A 21,351-nucleotide genomic window follows, 5' to 3' on the forward strand; every position below is an offset into this window, starting at 1 on the left:
CTGAGAAGGAGCGGCGTTCTCACCTGATTGTGCATGTATTCTAGACATGATATTGTTACCGCCTGGAGAGAAGACCTGGCGATTTATTTGAAAGCGATGAATTGGAGCCTACGCATTGGGGGGCAGAAGGAAGCTGTAGATCAAAAGTTGGAGCGATGATAACTACAACAATAAATAAAAAAAGGTCAAAAAATCTTGTCATTTCTCATGTCACCGCAACAAGTCTAGATGTACATGATAAGAAGACTTATGACATGGCTGATGAAGGTACTACGGTATATCCTACTCCTACAAACTGATAGATCCAAGCAGCGGATGAAACTCGACTACTTTAGCCGGCGTGCGCCACTATCTCGTTAACCAAGTCGCCCTTGGCCTCATCGTAGTAGGAGCAGATCTGTGAGGGCAGAGGCACCTCCTTGTAGTCCTCATCCTCGCCCGAGATAACGTTGAGGTTGATACCTGCCGACTTGCTGGTGAAAACCTTGGTGCCTGTACTCTCCTTGCTGAAGTAGATTTGTGCCCCATCGATCTGGTCCAGCATGACTGTAGGAATGGTGCCAAGAACTTGAAGGGCGAAGTTCTGGGCTTTGACGACATCAACCGTAGAGACAAGGGTCTCGACAATGAGGGACAAGCGGGTCGAGTTCTCAACCGTCACCTGGTTAGCCTTGCCCCTGATTATAATGGTTGTGTTGTTGCATCGGCTGATCAGAACGGAATGCGTCAGGGAGGCCTCGATCTCAATGGGCTCGGGCTCCTTCTCGTAGTTTTCCTAAGCTCAAGTTAGTGACCTGCTTCGCCTAATCGTACTGGTTGAGACATACAATAGTCCACTTGTTGCCCTCCAGCTCCTTCTTGGGAGGCTTCTTGACACGCATGCTCTGGGGCTTGGGCTTCTTTCCTGGCGCTGGACTCTTGCCCCGGGTAGCACCGTGATGTTCAGAGACTGTTGAGCCCGCGCGGAGGGACGGGTTCTTGTGCGTCATCTCAGACCTGTCCACCTTACGGAGACCCTGTGTGACAGACTCGCCCTTGTTGAGTTCCGAAAAGACTGCACCGAAACCACCACTTGGCGCAGCCGGGGCGGGCTCTGTCTTGATATCCAGAACCGGAGGAGGGCCCGGAGGCGGCGGGGGAGGCGGCGGAGCACCACCAGCAGGAGGAGCCGGAGCAGGCGGAGCGGGTGCAGTGCTGGGACCACTGGAAAGTGACTTGGCGACCTCCTGCGCTGGCTGTCCGTTAGGGTTCCAGGGGATACCATTGGCGAAGTATTGCTTCACGTAGTCGGCGAGATCGCGGAAGATCTGGTACAGGCTTTGAACCCAATCGGCGTGCCTGCTATCCCTGCGCATCCAGTCAGTACTGCGAAACGTGCCTGCCTAGGATTCGACCTACTTCTCCTTGTGCTCCTTAAGCACCCTGTTTCCAAAGAACTGAGCCGAACCAAGAGACTCCTCGACATGCTTGTAGGGGCGGGTGTCAATAGTGATCCAGGCCAGAACCGTGATACCGGCGGAAACAGCGCTCAAATGGTTATAAGCAGGGTCAGGTCGGTTGGCCTCCGTGAGGGTGGTGACAGCCGACAAAGCGTCGGTGATGGGCTTGAGAAGGCTTTCGTACATGGGCAGATCGGGGCCCGAGAGATTGGGCTTCTTAGCCTTGGTCGAGATAAGGAGAAACTTCCGCTGCTCTTGGAAGCCCTTCTTAACTTCCAATGCCTAGACATTAGGGCAATGGTCAGCTATTGGTCTTCCTCGAAGAGATCCCGTTGTTGGAATTGGTTGTACCTGTTCAGCGATGACCCCACCAAGCTCCTGGCTCTGCTCAACATATTTCTCGACGGCGGAGCTCAGGAAGGCATCGAATTCCTCAATAGACTCTGGAAGTGGCTCGGCGACTGGCTTAGGGACAGGTTCGGGCTTGGGAGGAGCGACAGGAGCAGCAGGGGCGGCTGGAGCTGGCGGTGCTGCGATGGCAGCGTTGGAAGACGAAGTAGCGGGGGCATCGGGCGGAAGCTCAGTAGAAGCAGCGATATCCTCAAGGCGAGAGGTAGCAGCTTCAAGCCTGGAGATGTTATCAGCATGGGCGGCGGTTGAAACCAAGACTCTGGCAATCCGTACCGCTTGATCAGAGTGGTGAGATTATGCATGTGGTTTGTGGCGGCCATGGTGTCGGTCTCGGTTCGCTCCGGTCACTGGGAGAGCTTGGGGAGAATCCTTCTTTATATATACAGTACGCGGCGAACGGCGACGTGCGCAGGCAACAGAATAGTTCGCTCTGCCTGGTGGATTGCGCAAGTCGTAATCGTCGAGGGTTATGCCACCTAGTCGAGAACGAGTCAATGACATGGCATCACAAGAGGCAGACGCAAAAAAACTGCCGGTTAGGCGCTTACCTTGACCATGAATATGTTGCAACAGTCAAAAGCTCAGCGAGGATGCGATGCGATGGTACGAGGTGAGGAGATGGGAGCTTGACCGAGGAGGTTGCGGAATAGGGATGAGCTAGGCAGGTGGTAAGGAGGTTTGGAGGTACTCGGGCTCGACTTTTTGGGTCGCCTGGCTAGGTGCGAAGTGTAGGTAGCTTGTAGGTACAGCTGGACTAGCTCTCACTCCCCTGCAAGCCCGTTAGGTAAGGTAGCACCATGACCTTGGCCTCCAAATACTTAGGTAGGTTTCCGTCCATTCCAGCACCCCTGGGCCTGGCTGCTCGGCGCTTGACTGCCCGGTTCCGGCGCAGCCTCCTCTGTCTTTGCAGGTGCCCAGGTACCCGCAGGGGCAGGCACGCAGTTGGTTGTGAGCCACGTGGTCATCTTGGTCTCAAAGTACCCTATCTTTGGAACTTGACGGCATTTAACCGGATTGATTTATCGCACCTCGACCACCATATTGATAGAGTAAAAGTTAAAATATAAGCCTCTATTCTCGGCAAAACACGGAAAACATTAATGGCTTTGGTTTCCAATAAAGAACGGGAGCTGCCTTGGGAGGACAGGGGAGGTATGTAGGTACCTTAGATAAGATAGACTGGGTACCGGTGGAGGAGGCTCAAGGCCATACGCCAGATGCTGCAGCTCCGATCAGCCCAACGCAGACACCGCTTGAACTTGAACCTGAAAACAACACCAACACATCATTCACGGCCTCCCAATTCCACCTTGCGTTTTCGCTAGATACCTACTGAACAGTGCCCAAAGAGCGCATTCCATGAGCTCTCGTCTAGTGTCCTCGCAATACCGGAATAAACTCTTTCGCTTCGCTGAGCCTGAGCGTTTCCACCCCTGCAATACGATCCCTCAGGTCTCTGACATCCATCCCCGGCACCATCTCCACCACCAACCTATTGGGAATTTCCAAGTCCGTGGGCAATAACTAGGATCGGCCACAGCCGAGCCTGCTATTCCTTTGAGCCAACCTCTTTCCCCTGCCTGGCCGGCCTGAATTTGAGGTTCTGTGTTGCTGTTGCGCTCATCGGATTGCCATCGGCTCATTACGTGTCGCGCCGTCCACCAACCCGCTGAGTGAGAGGTTGAACCACCACCAGCGTCATGGAGGCCGTTGTCGATGATCGGCCCAAGTCAGAACTGCCCATCGATGGCGAAGAGGAGCCCCATGCAGAGGGTGAAAAGAATCTAGATCTAGAGCAGACCCAAGATCAAGACCAAGTCCCAGACCCGAGTCACGATGAACCACAAGAAGATCAACAAGCTTCGTCGGTGATTGACGCTCAAACACCAGATGACCAGGTTGCCACGATTGACTTTGTCACTTTGGGAATGTTTATCATTGGTTAGCGGAGCCTCCTCAGTCCATCCTTGAACCTTGCGGTTGCTGCTCTTTTAGAGATGGATGTATCGTAAGACAAAGCTAACCTGACCTCAAAGATGATATCGACTTTGTCCCCCCTACGCCGCCTGTCAAGAACATCCTCGGTGGCGCTGGCACCTATTCCGCCCTAGGAGCTCGCCTATTTTCTCCGCCACCGCTGTCTACTTCAGTTGGTTGGATCATTGATCAAGGCTCCGACTTCCCTCCGTCACTGTCGACCCTTATTGACAGCTGGACCACCTCTGCCATCTTTCGTCATGATGGCCTTCGACTCACGACTCGTGGATGGAACGGCTACGAGGGCGCCGCCGAAAAGCGTGCCTTCAAGTATCTGACTCCAAAGAAGCGACTGACGGCCCAGGACCTCACACCAGCGTTGCTCCAGTCGCGTTCATTTCACCTCATCTGCTCCCCCAACCGATGCCGGGAGCTTGTGTCTGAGATAACATCACTCCGCAAAAAGGTTGTTCCCCTAGAGACATACACGAAGCCCATCTTCATCTGGGAGCCGGTCCCTGATCTGTGCACTCCGGATGAGCTGTTGAATTGCACCAATTGCTTGCCCCTTGTCGACGTTTGCAGTCCTAATCACGCCGAGCTGGCTGGCTTCATGGGTGACGACGGCCTGGACCCGGAGACGGGGGAGATATCCACCGTAGCAGTGGAACGCGCATGCGAACAACTACTGGCGAGCATGCCTCTGCAGTCATTTTCGCTAGTTGTTCGCGCGGGCGATAAGGGCTGCTACATCGCAAAGAACGGTGGGAGGAAGCGTCAGCGAGATCCCAAGTCAAAGACAAAACGACGGAAGAAGGATTACGTGAGAGGAGGCTTGCGGCCAGATACCGACATGGAAGCCCTCTTCGCTGGTTTGCTCCAGGATGAAGATGGAATCGTCGCCCGCGAGGAGATTGAGGTTGATCCCGGTATCGAGCGATGGATACCCGCCTACCACGAAGACCCGGCTAACGTTGTTGACCCTACGGGTGGCGGAAACACCTTCCTCGGTGGCCTGGGTGTTGCCCTTGCGCGAGGCGAGAGTCTGGAGGATGCTGTGATTTGGGGTGCTGTGGCCGCAAGCTTCGCCATCGAACAGGTTGGCGTTCCCACCTTGGGTAGGGATGCGGACGGCCGCGAGGCATGGAATGGGCACAATGTTGATGCTCGGTTAAAGGAGTTCCGCCAGCGGTTGTGAATAACGACGCCCCTTGGCTAGATGCACGATTTGGTGCAATGTAGATTAATCTGAATAGAAAAGTACCTTGGTCTACCTGCTTTCATCTGACTACTTAATACGACCAGATCCCGTTCATAACCAGCATAATCATCATGTCTCAATCGAATCTACCGAGGTCCTGACCTGTAGATGCTCGTAATAAACTGACACTTCTTCCGACACTCGTTGAATTACCTATCAATAACATCTTGTCTCAAATCTTGTACACAAGATCTCCCTCGGTGAACCTGCCATTGATGTTAGTCGAACCTGCTCAAAGTCTTACTCAGGGGTAGAAACTTACATGATCTGGTTTGCCTCTCCCATCTTTTGTAGGGCCTTGGTGGCCTCTCCCTTGGTGAAAGCGCCACCGTCACGGTTTCCAACCTTGCGATTGACCGCTTCCACCACGGCATCTAGTTCGGCAGAGTCGTCCTCGAACAGATCCGTGCTAAGAAGCTGACCAAGCGCTGTCCTGAATGTTCCAAGACGCTGGGTGCTGATGGGCGTGTCATCGATTGCCAGTCCGGCGGTGCCATCCGCCAACTCATCGTCATCTTGCGACTCCGCCTGAGTCTGGGATGGCAACTGGGATGCGGGTATGGAAGATGCGAATGAGGTTTGCGATTGCGAGGTGTTCTGTGTTCGTCTGCCAGAGCGGCGCGGTGTGGGCTGTGCGAGAGTGTCCTCCTCCTCCTCCTCATCCAAGTCTGGTTCTCTGCTAGAGGATGCCGTATCGCCTCCATTACGTGCTGCCCGGGAGGCGGTCGTTTGAAGACGGCTGCTGGTACGTGTCGCTCGGGATGTCGATCTGTTTGACCGTGTGCCATCGGCTTGAGTTCCGTCCTGGTCGTCATCACTGGAACTCTCCTCGCTGGAAGAAGCAAAGTCGACCGCTTGTGTCTTTCTCCTCTTCTTGCGAGAGGCATCCTCTACAACCTCCTTGAAGAGAGCAAATCTTAGAATGCGCTCCGCAGCAACTGCATCCCGCTCTTCAACCCTGTTGGATAGTCGAGACTTGGCGTGTGCTGTCGCGAGACGGATGATGGTCTCCAAGGTACGCACAGTCAAGGGACTTGTTCGTCGCTGGTTGCCTTCCATCTCATCATTTCGAAGGCCGACATAGATGTCCGCAATTCGATCAGAGGCCTCCTGTGTCAAGACTGGCTTGATTCTTGTCTTGGCGTATTGAATGTACTTCTTCATGAACGGGATACTCAGAATTTCGGGTTTCTTGTTCGCGCCGCGTCCGGATGTGACAGTGACACCCGAGTGAAGCATGGCATCGTACTTCTCATACACCTCTGTCGGACCTTGCGAATCTGCCTGGTTGGTGGCGGAGACACCCAAAGATTGCGCCCCCTGCTCCCTAACAGGGGCACCCTCCTCGCTCCCTGGCTGCCGGTATCGATGCATGCGGAGAACATGCTCCGACACGTGGCGGTCACGCGTGTCCTCGATGTCATCCGTGACAACAAAAAGCAGATCGAATCGTGAAAGAAGAGAGTCGGGAAGAGCAATGTTCTTGTGAGGATCCTTGTGTGGGTCATACTGGCCGAAGATGGGGTTGGCAGCAGCAATGACGCTGCATCGAGCATTGAGGGATGTATGAATGCCGGCTTTGGCGATGGTTACAGTCTGCTGTTCCATGACTTCGTGAATTGCAACTCTGTCGACATCTGACATTTTGTCGAATTCGTCAATACAAACGACACCACGGTCAGCCATGACCATGGCACCAGCTTCCAGTCGCCGCTCGCCCGTCTCCTTGTCCGAAGTGACGGCCGCTGTCAGACCAACACCGGAGGAGCCACGACCTGTCGTTGCAATGGCAAGAGGGGCGGTATTGAGGACGAAACGGAGCAACTGGGACTTGGCGGTAGAGGGATCACCGACCATGAGGATGTTGATGTCTCCTCGAAGATGTGTTCCGTTCTCCAAATTCTTCTCCATGCCACCTAGAAGCATTAAAAGTATAGCCTTCTTGACATAGTCGTGCCCATAGATACTGGGAGCGAGCGACTGAGAGAGCAGTTCGAGTAGGTTCTTCTTCTTAGCCACCTTGTTGATGTTGCGAATATCGGTATCAGTAATAGTTGCAGTTGCCACACCGCCGCCAGACTTTGACGAAAGAAGAACGACATTGTTGGTTATGATCATTGTCTTGAACAAGGCGCTGTTGTGGTTGGTGTTTCGGTTGCCCAGGGTCCGGTATATACCAACAAGTTGTACGCGATCGCCTGGCTTCACTCGATCGACAAGATCATCATCGAGGATGGCGTCCACTCCGCGGGGGAGTTGTCCTGCAGGTGCTCGCTCGGGCATCTCCTGAATAGAGATTGTCTGATGATCCCTGTAAGTGCAGAAACCATATTCGGTGATAAGAGGGTTGCCGTCGTCGTCCTCGCGAGGGTAGACGCTCGAGGTGGTGACGCCGTTGGTCATGGTTTGATCTTGGTATTCGCGAAAGTGAAACCTATCCTTGGTTTCATTGTAATGAACGCTCTTGACAACCTTGGGCCGAATCAACGAACAACGAGTGACAATGCCCTCGATAGAAACCATGTAGTTGAGCAGATGTGACGACAATGTGCGGGGATTGCAAGCATTCAGGCCAAAGCTGCCGGCCCATGCACAATAGTACACAGTATCTTTTGCTGACTGGTCAGGCCGAGCCTGCGGAAGCGCCTGCACGATGTTCTTCAGGGCTTGGTCAAAGGCCAGGGTGTAGTCAAAGGGCTGTTCCAGCAGGCCCTGGGCGAGGTCTGCGTTGTGGTTGCGCACATGGTCGAGATTGACAGTCAAGCGGCGCTGGTTCTTCTGTAGCATCAATATGATGTCTGATCGATAACTCCGCACTTGAGGGTCATCTGGAGATTCAGAAATTAGCCATGGAGTGAACCAAACAAACGACCACCGCCTCGGGAACATGGGCGGGTTGTGGGCATACTGGGATCTAAAAATTCCTCGGCCTGGCGAATGCGATCGCGTACGCCTTCATCCCCGAGCATGAAAGAATCCATGATGTCTGTTCGTGTGTGATGCCTTTGTTCACAACAAGCTATCCTCACAACGACGATGCGAACAGTGTATCGAGGGGCAGATCTGAACCTGGTGGGGCGTTGCTGGGGCTCCTTGAAATTGCTGTCGCGCTTCTTTAGACGCGACTTGTTCGCGTAAAGTGGTTGAGTGGAGCCAACGAATGGCCCGTGGCTTTGACATGTGGCTGAGACTTGAGCTAGTCCTGATACCGTAATGACCTTTGCACCTTCCCTACTGCGTACCTTACCTGATGTCGCTACCCCCAACGCTGATGACCTCGTCCTGTCACCTCCTGACACTTGCCGAGAGCTTCGAGTCCTGACAAACTCGCCACCATTTCTATTTGCCATCATCTATTCGTGGAGCCATGTCAGTTGGACTTGTTAACAGTGCTCACAACACGCTGGACGAGGAGGCGAGGGCCGAGGTCGATGTTCTTAACTCGCGTCTAGAAAAGACAACACAGTTGACCAGGAAAATCCAGTCTTGTCTCAACCGGCTTGAAACTACTGGCAAAAGCGTGCGTGATGTTGCTGGCCCGCTTACTGGGGAGACCAAGCGGCTACAAACTTTGGGAAATAGTGAGTGGTACGACAAGGCCTGACATGTGCGCAACACTGACATAGCTTAGACGTTGATTCTGTCCTCGCTGCGATCGAGCGCCTCCGCCAACCTGCTGATAGCAAGAATGACGAAGAACAGATCATTCGGGTAGGACCTGAAAAGGCCGGCCTTCCCAACTATTTGGCTTCCATAAAACGTCTGAACAAGGCGTTGAACGAGATGCAAGCATCTAACCTGCGCGCGAACCAGCAAACGATGGCCGATCTGGCCCGTCTGATCAAAACGGGCAACAATCAGCTCGAAAGCCACTTCGATACCCTCCTTCGCGCAGAAACACCACGATCCATCGAGCCTTTACATTTCATCACCAAGGACAAGCCATTCCCTGCGCTTCCTCAGGATAAGATCGCTCGGCTTGGTCTTGTCTATTCTTACGTGGCAGGAAGTCAGCATCAAGGAGGACCGGAGTCCCCAGTTGCCAGAATTTATGCTGACGTACGTGGGCCATACCTCTCTGGATCCCTCGCCAACCTAGCTGCTGCGAGCGTCAACACGGCCAAGAAGAAGAATCCCGATGCTATCTATCGAGCAGGCACCAACGGTATCGGGACCTACGCACAGGCTATGGAGGGTTTATTCCTAGCAGAGTATGACAATGTGTGCAGCATCTTCACCGGGAGGATTGGGGCGTCGTCTTTCAGGCTACATGCCAGGCAGCACTGGCCGAGCTGGCACGCACTTTGCGCGAACTGAATGCCCACATCAAGAATCACCTCAATACAGACTGCTATCTGGGATACGAAGTCACCGAGATTGTTTCGGCGCTGTCCGGCAACCTGGACACACGAACCGGCGAGCTAAAAGGGGCTCTCGCCGCCGCTCTGAAACCCGTTCGAGAGACTGCCAAGTCGTCTCTTGCCGAATTACTGGAGGATACAAGACGCAAGGTTGCGTTCTTGCAGGTGTTGCCGTCAGATGGCGCACCGATACCACTTGTTTCGGAAACGATGCAGCGTTTACAGACCATGGTGGAGTTCCTGCGACCGATCTCAAGCATCATGATATCTATCGGCAATGGTGGATGGAAATCTAACGCGGGATCCAACAACCGATCGGCAGATGTGATCCCGAGCCTCGCGTCTTTCGATATTGGGGCAGATGGCCGAGACATTTTTGCCCACTACTGTCTCGACACCATCGAAACGCTTCTCTCGGGTCTGGACCAAAAGGCGCGGTTGCTCCTCAAGACAAGAGCGGTTGCGGGAGTATTCATGGCCAACACCGTCATCATCATCCAACGCATGGTGCGTGACTCCGATCTATCGCCCCTGTTGGAATCGAAGCTGGATGTTCTCGATCAATGGCGGAAGAAGAGCACAGCAGCATACACGGATATTTGCAAAGACCTCTCAGTGCATCTTTTTGACACTATCCACACAAATCGCTCACACCGTCCCACCTCTGGACCCGTTGATTCGGCGTCCATCATCAAGGCGCTCGGAAGCAAAGACAAGGACAAGATCAAGGAGAAGTTTACGCAATTCAACAGTGCGTTTGATGACATGGTCTCCCGGCACAAGTCATACAGCATGGAACGTGAGGTCCGCAAGATCTTCGGAGAGGATATCCGCCAGAAACTGCAGCCGCTCTACGACCGCTTTTGGGATCGCTACCACGAAATTGACAAGGGCAAAGGCAAATATGTCAAGTATGACAAATCTTCGATTGCTGCCGTTTTCCTCAGCCTTGCGTCATAACGAAGCTCAATCTGAACCGCGATGGTTTCAACTACTGACGACTTGTTCACGACTGCCAGCGCAACCCGCTGCCCCGTGTGCAAATGAACGGTACTACCAATTTCGATGGATGCAGTTGCTGCTATTTGTACTCTATTCTGCCCATGCATGGATCCTTCATATCAATGCGATGCTTCGTGGTGACGCGGTAAACCATCTCCAATGACACACCAAACCGCGAATCCTCTGTTCACCATGATACCCCTTCTGGTTTCATTCTGTTGGGCGTTCGCCAAACCCAAAGAACAGCTTTCCCTACCAAACTCCCGACTCCTCCGACACCGCGCGACAAGGTGAGCCTGCACCTCGTCGCTGCAACCTTTGAATGCAATGTATGAAAGAGAATGGGCACGGGCGAGTAAATGACCTCGGTGTCATTCAGTCCTCTCACATGCTTGAATCGAATTGGATACGCAGACACAGTGGCGAATTATATGCCGGGTTATCAGGGGCACTTGGGGCAAGTGCCGCAATAGTCGTGAGTGCCGAGGTCACTGGCCTTGCAACAGGCAGTGCAGCAACCGTCGACAAGTGGCTGAAGCTCGGAAATGGCCATGTTGAAGATAAAGAGGGGGAGAAACTTCTTGGATGGTTTGGTGGGAGAAGTCTGGTCCAGTGGACTGGGTTCTTGGTGCGGAATTGAGATGATGGTGCTCATATCTTCCTCGACGAGGAGTTGATCGACGGTTCTCGAAGATTTATACTTGAGCCATCTTCAGGGGTCTGGGGCAGCAATGCCACGACGGTCTCATCCGTGGGTCCGAAAGTGAGGCTGATGGTATGTCCAGTCGAGGTAACCACGGTCTGGTGGCAGCACTCGGGCACTCGGGCAGGGATTCTGCAGTCTTCGGTCTCTGGATGGATTGAAACGTGAAACAGGCCCACACCCCACGTAGGTAACGAGCGCGTCATCATGCGCAGATTCGACACTGCCTCTACCAGCTTGAGTGCGAGCCAGAGCGAGCGTATTCGACGGGCGACGGCCCAACAAGATTGCCATGGCACATGGGCTGCAACCACTAAACGACGTGATTCTGACCCCTGAAGACCTGGCACCAAGTTCCTGGAACTTGGAATCCCGACACTCGGAACCATGCCACAGACCCCGGCAGCTGGCACCTGTCACCTGGCACCCGTTTCGAGAATCCGTCTGGCCTCCCTCCACTTCTATAATGCGCTGTACCCCTCCGACTGGGCATCAAAACCGCCCGACTTGGCTGAGCTACCGACAGGCAGTCATTGCCTTGGGCTCCGGACGTATCACGACCGAGAGTGTGGTGTCTGTCTCCTATGCTGTACCCTGATATCTAGTTCAATAGCCGACCCGTTTCCAATCGACCGAGTGAGTAACCACCAGCCTCATTGCAAAGTTCAATACGTGGCAGCGCAAGGAGTTTGGACGCTAGCATGCCACTCCTGATCGAACAACACGATGAGTCTATTGCAGACGTGAAATCTATCTGCGCCTAATCTGACAGCTCACCGAGTCTATCACATACATCTATCCATCCAGGCACATCCATGTCCTTGGGTGGGTGGCCCTTTTGATTTCAGGATCCCTGGCGCGCTAGGCGCCGGCTATGGATGCCACAGCCACGAGCGTCATCCGTCGGTCTTTATCCCGCTGCCAAAGATGTCGTCAATCCGACTCCGTCGCTCCCACACGACAACCCCGTCGCTCTTGCGTTTGAAGTAGAGTATCCGGTGCTGCGGGATGAATTCCTCGTCTGTTTGCTCACTCTTCCACTGTTCCACCGCCCTCTCACGAGGTCCAAGGAAGCGGTCTTCATAGCCAACTATGAAGTCGTTTGCATCGAAGCCAGCATCCCATCGCAGTCGGTTGAGCACGTCAGCAGCAGTACGGAATTTACCCAGTCCCGGCGTCTTGCTCACAACAGCAGCCCTGGAGCCGTGAGACGATGCCACGTTCTTCTTTGCTGTTGACTGGGACTCTCCGTCGCTGTCGTTCTCATCCTCTTCTTCCACTTCATCGTCCTCATCCTCGTCATCCGTATCACCCGCAAATTCGCCCCATCGACTTTGATCGAGCTCCAGGTTGCCCAGCTCAGGAGCCCGGACAACGGCTGCGCTCATCCAGCAGAATTGCGTATCGTAGTACTTTTCGTCGCGACGGATCCTTGCCTCAAATTCCTGGAGTGCTGCTTGCAAAGCAACCTGCGTTGCCTTGGCATCGTCCTTGTTAGGCTCCTCACCGTTTCGTGAGAGACCAATCAAGTATTGCCCATGGTATTCAGCACCGGGACCTTTTACACTTGAGGCCATGTCCAAAAACCTGGCTGGCCAGATCCGCGCATGGATATTCTTCACCTTCCTATCAAGATCTGTGTTCAAAGTTAGCTTGGCTATTAGACCCAGCAATGCTATCTGTCTTACCAACTAGCAACATAACGCATCGAGACTCAAGCCATCCAATGAACCGACCGCTCTTCTCTTGGGAAGGGCCCCAGTAGTGTGCGTCAATTTTGATGTAGCTTTTGTAGTTCTGAAGAAACTCTGTGGCCCCAGGACCACCCAAAGAGCTTGGTGGGCTGTCAGGCGCGACGCCTAGGAGGTTACTCCATGAGAAACTTTCCACGGAGAGAAGTTTTTCGGCTCTCTCAAACTCGGCGGCGATGGCATCCACAGTGGGAACAGAAGCGTTCACGGCAGTGTTGAGTGACGGGGCGTGCCAGCCCAGTAGACAGAGGGGCTCTCGAAAGGTCCGGTTGTATCGCAGGTCTTTGTGGAAGAAAGGATCAAACACGAGGGCGGTCTTCCAGCCGAACCGTGAATAGTGCTGGAAGAAAGTGACGATAATGTCGGCTGTCGAAACGGTTGCACCATCGTTGGCGAGCATCTTGCACAACGGTGCAAGGAGGACGCTTATATGAATGCCACCAAGGAACCCAAACTTGGCTGAGTATATACCTCGCGACTGGGCCCATGCCTTGATAAACAGATGGGCCATGCGGTATTGAACCATGTCAGGAATGGAGCGACGCAAATAAAAGAGATCGCGAACAGGTTTCAGCTTTGCTAGAGTCTGGAAGGGCAGAGCAAATGCAGGATCGCTTGCAGGACGCTTCATGACTTCAGGCCATCTAAGAGTGACGATTAGGATGATGAGTATACATCAGTGCATATTTGTTGTACGCACCTCTCTGCAATTGATGCTGCAGCGCAATACTGAAGATCCATCTTGATCCCTTGAACCTCCAATTCCAGCATGTATCCCGAGTTGGCCTTGACTCGTCGCAGGATCCTGATGCCTCCTGTTGCTGCTCGCTTCAGCCTCTGGACGGCCAGAGCAAAGAAAGTCTTGGGGCTTATAGAGCCAATGCACAGGCAGTCAATGTCAGATGAGCTTGTCCAAACACCAAGACCATACGAGCCAACCGGGACCAGAATTAGGACAGGCCCAGAGCGGGCATCACCCTGTGAAACTGACGACGTAGCATCCAGAAGCGCATGCTCAAGAGCTTTGAGAGCTTCTGCCCTCGTAACTCTCTCATGGGCCGTCGGAAGAAACCCCTGACTCCCCAGGAAATGCTCCAGCACCTCGTTACCTGCAAGACTCGCTGGGGCCCGTTGCAGTTGAACGGCCATCGCTGGCACAGAAGACCGTGATATCTCGGTAGACGGAGAGTGTAGTAGAAGGCAGCGTACGCCCCAGTGGTCGCTAGCATACGTCGGCCCGCCTTGCTCCATTGGCTGCAAAGGGGCCTGGCCAAACATGTTGAATCCCAATGGGTGGTACTGATCATTCACCTTGACCAAAATCCGGTCGTACCTCTGAGGGCGATTGTTCAAACCACTGCCCACAAGGTCAGATGCTAGAGTATTTGTTAGAGGATCAAATGTAGCCCCTTGTTCACCCTGGAAGGAGTCCAAGACATTCCGCTTGTCATTGACAACGTCGGAAGATTCCCCAGACTCGAGCCTTGTTGCCAGCCAGGTATCCGTGAAACCGACATCCAGGAGCATGTGATCGATGCTCTGCAAGTGATCAACGGTCTGTGATGAAATATCCTGCTTTTTCCTGGCCGCATCAATGGTGAAAGATGAAGTTGCCAAGTTGAAGTCACCAGCCAGGATCCAAGGATGCTGCGGGAAGTGAACAGACAGATGATCAAGCATCCTTTGAACCTCTCGCTTCTTTGCAGTAATAGCACCATCGGTGAGGCCTTGACTGAGATGGCAGGCGGCAAGAATCCATGGTCTGAAGCACGCGTTGCGGTCACGTATGCCTATTGTCGGGAACCGGACTACCGTGCAGCCTTTGTGTCTTCTCTGGAAGGGCAGATGATGCCATTCAAGGGGGAATCTGCTCAGGACAACGACATTGAGAAGGCTGGGAAGTGGCCCAATGCCAAACTGGCCTGGAGGCCCGTGTGTGGCAAATGGATAGCGACGACGGATTTCTTGGTCGGCCAGCAGGACAGGGAGAAAGTGATCTGTGACTTCCTGAAGCACGAGAATATCGGCTGCTGAGCGGGTGGAAAGTAGATTATCCACTAAGCCCGAGTGTCGAACTGACTGAGGAGGCCACTCGAACTCGGCCAAGACATTATATGATGCAATGACCAATCGACCCAGAATGAGTTCCTCATCATTGGTGACAGGGGCAGGCGGCGCCAGGACTGCCCAGGGTCCGGATGGCTGAGGTGAATGATAAGGCGGTTGGAAAATGATATCGGAGGTAGATTCAGAGGAGTCTCTGAAATCCTGAGGTGATGTTGGTCGAGTGAGAAGACGGGATGAAAGGTCGAGAGTACCCCAAAGCCTCATCGGTCGCGATCCATTGGAGCCTGAAGCTGCATCGTCTCGAACCAGAATTGCAATGGAGTCCACATCCCAAGCTAACTGAGGCAGCAAACGAACTTTCTCAACAAGAAAGTGGTGGGGTGCAGCATTTGAGTCTTCACTCTGTCCAATGGTCATGTGTGGTTTGAAGCTACCATGGTTGGTCCGCGGCTGGCCAAGGGTATGGCAAATACGACGTCGAAGTTGTGTGATATCGGCAGTCGAACCCTGGGATGGGCGGAAGAAAATAGTGTTGTGATGCTTGTGGTTGAACGTATCCGCCCCTTCTAGGGTGATGCGAGGTTGATGTTCAATCGAGAGATCCTGCAGAAGGTTGGTTACCTCGGGGAGGACCTCGGGTCTGACAAATGGATAAATAAGATTGATGTGAGGAGGCCAAGCACTGAAAGCCTTATCATATAGGCTTCTTAACTGATCAACTGATGACCAAAGATACCGTGGCGGGATAAGACAGAGCGCGGTCTCATGAGATTTGAATGCGAATTGCGACGTGGGGTCGGGATTCGCCATGTTTGTGAGCAAGACGCTGGATGGCGTAATGTGTTAAGGTTCTGTGAGAGCGCTGCCGACAAGGGAAGCAAAATCGAGAATCTATTACCCAGTGAGGTAAAGCGGGAAATGCTGGTTCGACCCCTGTCTCCTAGTGGCTGGCAGGTACTTGTGCTGGAGAGAAAGGTACTTGAGCGGATGTGAACCAGCCCCTCTTTTAACAGGGGCTCAAGCGAGGGGTACTTGTTGGCGAATGGCAGCTCAATGTATGATTACGAGAGAGGGAGGTGCTTGCGTCTTCTTCAATTGCAAGAGATATGCGGCTAAGCATCCATATGTATGTATTCTTGACTCTAATGATTTGAGGCCTTAGTGAACGGCAATATGCCTTACTGACTCATAGGCACTCTTTGTTCTTTCCCTGGGTGATTGACGACGGGTCTCAGGAGAAGTTGCGGCGGTGCAGGCGGCGTGACTCATGAGAGTCGCCGCTTACTTGTCATGCGGGCAAGGAAAGCCCGAGAGGCAGCAGAAAAATGGCATCAGCATATCCTCCCCTAAGGCTTAGATATAATAGACGCAAAACAAAGAAAATACATATGGTAGCTCCTTTATTACTTAAACAAGTTTTGTATTAAATCACTTCTAATCTTAGAGGAGATAGATCTTCCTTTATTGCTGTTGCAATGTCTAATAGGTAACTCTGAACCGGGTGAGCAAGCACGCTGGTTAAGAAATAGGCAAACAACATGCATATGTGACTCAGTCTGGCCTTATTCTCACTTTTTCTACTTATCATTGTCTTCTTAGCGATGCTTGGTCTTGCACTGGGGTAGCTTTGAGCTTTTGCGGCGACCTGGATCACGATCTGTATCTGTCAATCATGCTCGAGAAGGAATGTCGCTGTATTACTCTTTCTAGACGCGGTTCAATTGATAGAACCAAAACCACAAATTACAAAATATTTGCAACATATCCGCCCATATGCGCTCTACCTCAAGCGAGAGAAATGTAGACGGTAGACTTGAAATGCGTGACCAAACTCTCTGCCGCCATCGCGTTACTCCCAGAAGACAACAGACACCTAACTACCAATGACTTACGATTTTATCTCGACTGAGGACGTCATTGAGCACCACGGAGGTTTAGCTCCCAGGGTAGTCCCGCTGAGACTATAAAGTTGCGAAACTCAGCAACAGTCATCTCTGCTCATACCTCATGATGCCATGTTGTCAGGCCCCCAGTCGATTGTCCCCGTCTCGTGTCCCTTGCCCTCCATGACCGCTTCCAGTTTATCTTCAACAGTGACCCAGCCATGGCGCTTCTGGGAGATGGCATATTTGATGGGGTCTTTCCATTCTCTCCACCAGATTTCCTCGCTCTGAACAACACACCGCCGACCTGGCTCGCCGTTCTTGGTGGTAGCAAAGGGCCAGACTGCTTTCACCACTTCATACTTGTTCTTGCCCGAAAATAGGCTGGTCACGCTGGTGAAAAATGGGTTCACTTTGTCCGGGTTCTGCACCATGACGCGGCTATGGGTGACGACGAACGTCACATCCACCACTCCGCGGTAGTTGAGCGCTGCAACTAGGCTTCGTAGCTGACCCTCGATCCAAGACGTGTCAAGATTGGCCACGACGCGATCAAGCGCAAACATTTTGACAGAAGCCGTGTCTTCCACGAAGCGGCGACACCATTCTTCTAACCCGCCATCGCCAACCTCGGGAAGCACATCCGGTTTCGCGCCTCCGCGGTAAGCCAGCTCCCCATCACCCACACAGCGGATGTAGTCGATGCGTTGCTTCTCATCGTCTGGGACTAGTAGGCTCATCAGGTTCAGCTTGATGTCGAAGTCAACCTTGCGACCCCGGCTGCCTCGGACATGGATCTGGGGCTTGGGTGGCACCGAGGCTTGAGCGCGGATGAGTGAGACCAAGGCGGTCGGCTTGGACGACAGATATTCGGCACGAGATGAGAGCGTCTTGAAGTCATTGGAGAGCTTGAAGAGAGGAGGCGAGTAAAGATGATAATCGAGACGTGGCAATCCAGGGTATCGTGTTGGGCCTTTCGGAGCTGTCTCGGCCTCGGGGGGGATGAGGCTGAGGCGATCAACGAGGTCGAGGGACCTGAATATGGTGGTGGTGTTGTGTTTCGCGCATGCGCTCCCTCTTGTTCCAGGTGATGGAAATCGCCACCGGCGTCAGGGTCACTTGTTGGTCTCCTTTTCTCCATTGTTGGCTTGATAAGATGGTTTTAAGTCAAGGATAGAGAGGTAAAGGTAATATAGGTGCCTAAATGCTTATGTGAATATAATTAAGTAAATATTACATCTTAAGAGACTAAGTATTAAAAAAAATTAGGTAAAAGTAATTAAAAATAACTTTTAAATTAAAAAAAATTAAAATAAATAAAAAAAATTAAAAAGAGTCTTATTATAGCTAATTAAGATCTAGTTATATTACTATAAGTATAATTATATTAAAAAATAAAAAATATTAATATTATAAGTTAATTAAAAAAAATTAATTATAAGAATTAGTATTAAAGTCTTACTTAATAAGCTAAGAATATATAATTATAAAGTATATTATTAATTTATAATATTATTAAGAGAGTATTTTTATAAATTTAAGATTTATATTTTAAAATAATATAAAAAATAAAGAAATTACTTATATATTTTATATTAAATTTATCTCGTAATAATTTAATTAAGTTATTTATTATATTTATATTTTAAAACTTTATTTAAAATTATATTAATAAATATTTTATTTTTATTTTATTTTTAATTTATTTATATTTATTAAGCTTATAAAACTTTTTTTACTTATTACCTTATTACTTAGACTTACTTTAAGTAATAAAAAGGTTTTTATAATTATATTTCTTTTTATTATAATTAGCTAAGAAATAATTTATTTTAGGCTTATAATTTATTATAATTAAATTACTTTATTAAATGTTTAAGTTTTATTTTTATATTTTAATAAAATACCTTTTAGTATTATTATTAAATACTTATTTTTTAATAAGTAAGAAGTAATTAAAAATAATTAAATTAACCCTCTAGAGATTTAATAAGGGCTTAAAGATTATTTAAAGCCTCTTTTTTAATAGCCTTAATAAATTTATATCTTTAAGTTATTAAAATACTTTTTAAAAACTTAATATTAATAAAATTAATAAATTATAAAACTATTATATTATAGTATAATATTATAATATATATATATATTTATATTATTAAGTAAGAAAATATATCTTATAATTATAATAAATATATTTAATTAATATTATTTATATTAATTTTAAATAAAAAATAAATTACTTTTATTATTATAATAAATTATTATTAAAATTATTATTATTTATATATTTATATAACCTAAGATATATATATTATATATTTAACTAAATAATTTTAATTAATTAAACCTATAGACCTTTATTTATTACTAAGTTTTAATTTAGCGCTAAACCCTAATATTAATACTTTTAGGTTTATAAAACTCTAATATTAATTCTAGGAGCTAATCCCTCTAAGTAAACCTAGAATATTAATACTTTTATTTCAAAATATTATACTTATAGCTATATAATTAGATCTTAGCTAAGTAATTTCTTTATTTTTTTTATTTAATATTATAAAAGATATTAATATTAATAATAAGGGTTATATGGTATATTATATATTAATTATTATTTTATAAGTCTTTAAGAAATATAATATTTTTATTAATAATATTTTTATTCATAAAGTTTTTTTTTTCTTTTTTTAAAGCCTTTAATTAAAAAAGCTTTATTTTAATAAAATTAGATTTTTTTTAAATATTATATTTAAATAAAAAAAGCTAAAGAAAAATATTATAATTAAAGATTATAAGTTTAACTTATATAACTTAATTAAGCTTTATATTTAGTTTAATATTTTAAAAGACTTTATCTAATATTATTTCTTATAGCTTATTATAAATATTTTAAATACCTTTATAAAGCTTATAAATTACCTTAATAAAATTATCTTAATTATATTAAAAGTTATATTAATAAGTATTAGTTATATTAATTTAATTATTTAATTAAAGGTTTTTATAAAAAGTTATTATAGTTTTATAATTAGTATATTATTAATTAATTAATTAGTTATTATTAATTATAAGTAAATCTTTTATTATTAAAATTATTATTAAAATTATTATTATTTATATATTTATATAAGCTAAGATATATATATTATATATTTAATTAAATAAGTTTAATTAATTAAACCTATAAATCTCTCTTTATTATTAAGTTTTACTTTAATACTAAAACCTTTTAAGTTTAATAATAAAACTCTAATATTAACTCTAAGAATTAATCCCTCTAAAACCTATAATATTAATAACCTTTATTTCCTAATATAATTATATTTATAGCTATATGATTAAATCTTAGCTAGTTATAATAAAACTTTTTAATTTTCTTATTTAATATTATAAAAATATTAATATTAATAATAAGAAGTATAAGTTATACCTTATATAGGTATATATTATTATTATTTCTTAAGTTATTAAGAAAATTAATTTCTTTCTAGGTAAAATACTTATATTTCTATAGCTTTTTTTAATATAATTAAAATAAGTCTATATATTATAATTAAATAAAAAAAAGCTAAATAAAATAAGAAAAAAGTTATAATTAAAGATTATAAGTTTAAGTTAAATCTTTTATTTAATAAGCTATATACTTATTATAATACTTTAAATAACTTTATATTATATTATCTCTTATAACTTATTATATGTATTTTTTATATCTCTATATAGCTTATAGACCTTTTTAATAAGATTATCTTACTTATATAAGAAGGTTTATTAATAAATATTTAATTACTTTACTTTAGTTTATTAATAAGGGGTCTTTATAAAAAAATAGCTATTACAATCTTTTTAATATATTATTTATTTATTAGCTAATTATAAATTAATTTATTAGTTAATTATAACTATTATTTATTATAATTAAATCTCTTTTTATAAGGATAATAAAAATATAATTTTTTAAGATTTTAATCTCTTAAAGTAATTAAGAATTATAAAAATAATTAAAAGGTTAATATTAGAGGGGAGCTATTATATAAAGGTATTAGATTTTAATTACTTTAGCTAATTAATCTATAAGTTATTTATTATAAATAAAGGTAGTTTTAGCGAATTATTAAAGCTATTAATAATTATATAAATAAATATTATTAATTTAAGCCTATTAAGACTTTAGGCTTTAAGTATAGAGCTTTTAATATTAAAATTCCTAAGATAGTAATTAAGCTATTTTAACCTTTATTTTAAGTAATATAAAGTAATAAAATAATTTTTTATTATATTATTTTAAGTAATATTAATAAATATTAATTAAATGCTTTTATATATTAAAATACTAATTTAGTAATTATTATTATGTAATCTTATAATACTAATAATATATAAATTATAAAAAAAAACCGTATAAGGAAATAACTATACTTACTTAAAAGTAATATATAAAGTAATATTAAAAAATTTCTTTAAGGTATCTTTAATTTAATTATATATATATAACC

General features: G+C 46.8%; 6 protein-coding genes across 6 annotated transcripts; 2 read left to right on the forward strand and 4 right to left on the reverse strand.

The window, feature by feature from the left end:
- Positions 1-331: 331 nt before the first annotated feature.
- On the reverse strand, positions 332-2,170 carry MRS44_014592 (uncharacterized protein; the record flags this gene model as incomplete). The annotated part of the gene is made up of 5 exons (XM_046271451.1): positions 332-775; positions 828-1,347; positions 1,399-1,721; positions 1,791-2,067; positions 2,124-2,170. The coding sequence occupies 5 exons, from the start codon at positions 2,168-2,170 to the stop codon at positions 332-334; spliced, it is 1,611 nt and encodes a 536-aa protein (XP_046127283.1).
- Positions 2,171-3,550: 1,380 nt separating this feature from the next.
- MRS44_014593 (uncharacterized protein) lies at positions 3,551-5,025 on the forward strand (the record flags this gene model as incomplete). The annotated part of the gene is made up of 2 exons (XM_046277280.2): positions 3,551-3,791; positions 3,887-5,025. 2 exons carry the CDS (start codon positions 3,551-3,553, stop codon positions 5,023-5,025), a joined length of 1,380 nt encoding a protein of 459 aa, XP_046127282.1.
- Positions 5,026-5,260: 235 nt separating this feature from the next.
- Positions 5,261-8,069, reverse strand: MRS44_014594 (uncharacterized protein; the record flags this gene model as incomplete). The annotated part of the gene is made up of 3 exons (XM_046277279.2): positions 5,261-5,294; positions 5,351-7,916; positions 7,997-8,069. 3 exons carry the CDS (start codon positions 8,067-8,069, stop codon positions 5,261-5,263), a joined length of 2,673 nt encoding a protein of 890 aa, XP_046127281.1.
- A 386-nt stretch (positions 8,070-8,455) lies between these two features.
- Positions 8,456-10,409, forward strand: MRS44_014595 (uncharacterized protein; the record flags this gene model as incomplete). The annotated part of the gene is made up of 3 exons (XM_065618474.1): positions 8,456-8,669; positions 8,720-9,309; positions 9,354-10,409. 3 exons carry the CDS (start codon positions 8,456-8,458, stop codon positions 10,407-10,409), a joined length of 1,860 nt encoding a protein of 619 aa, XP_065474546.1.
- Positions 10,410-12,050: 1,641 nt separating this feature from the next.
- MRS44_014596 (uncharacterized protein) lies at positions 12,051-15,782 on the reverse strand (the record flags this gene model as incomplete). The annotated part of the gene is made up of 3 exons (XM_046284720.2): positions 12,051-12,790; positions 12,843-13,549; positions 13,606-15,782. The coding sequence occupies 3 exons, from the start codon at positions 15,780-15,782 to the stop codon at positions 12,051-12,053; spliced, it is 3,624 nt and encodes a 1,207-aa protein (XP_046127279.1).
- Positions 15,783-16,977: 1,195 nt separating this feature from the next.
- Positions 16,978-17,996, reverse strand: MRS44_014597 (uncharacterized protein; the record flags this gene model as incomplete). Its single annotated transcript, XM_065618475.1, has 2 exons — positions 16,978-17,828; positions 17,891-17,996. The coding sequence occupies 2 exons, from the start codon at positions 17,994-17,996 to the stop codon at positions 16,978-16,980; spliced, it is 957 nt and encodes a 318-aa protein (XP_065474547.1).
- Between the last annotated feature and the right edge of the window lie 3,355 nt (positions 17,997-21,351).

The sequence above is a fragment of the Fusarium solani genome, assembly GCF_023522795.1.
Source record: "Fusarium solani strain SB1 chromosome Unknown bctg00000010, whole genome shotgun sequence".
Lineage (NCBI taxonomy): Eukaryota > Fungi > Ascomycota > Sordariomycetes > Hypocreales > Nectriaceae > Fusarium > Fusarium solani.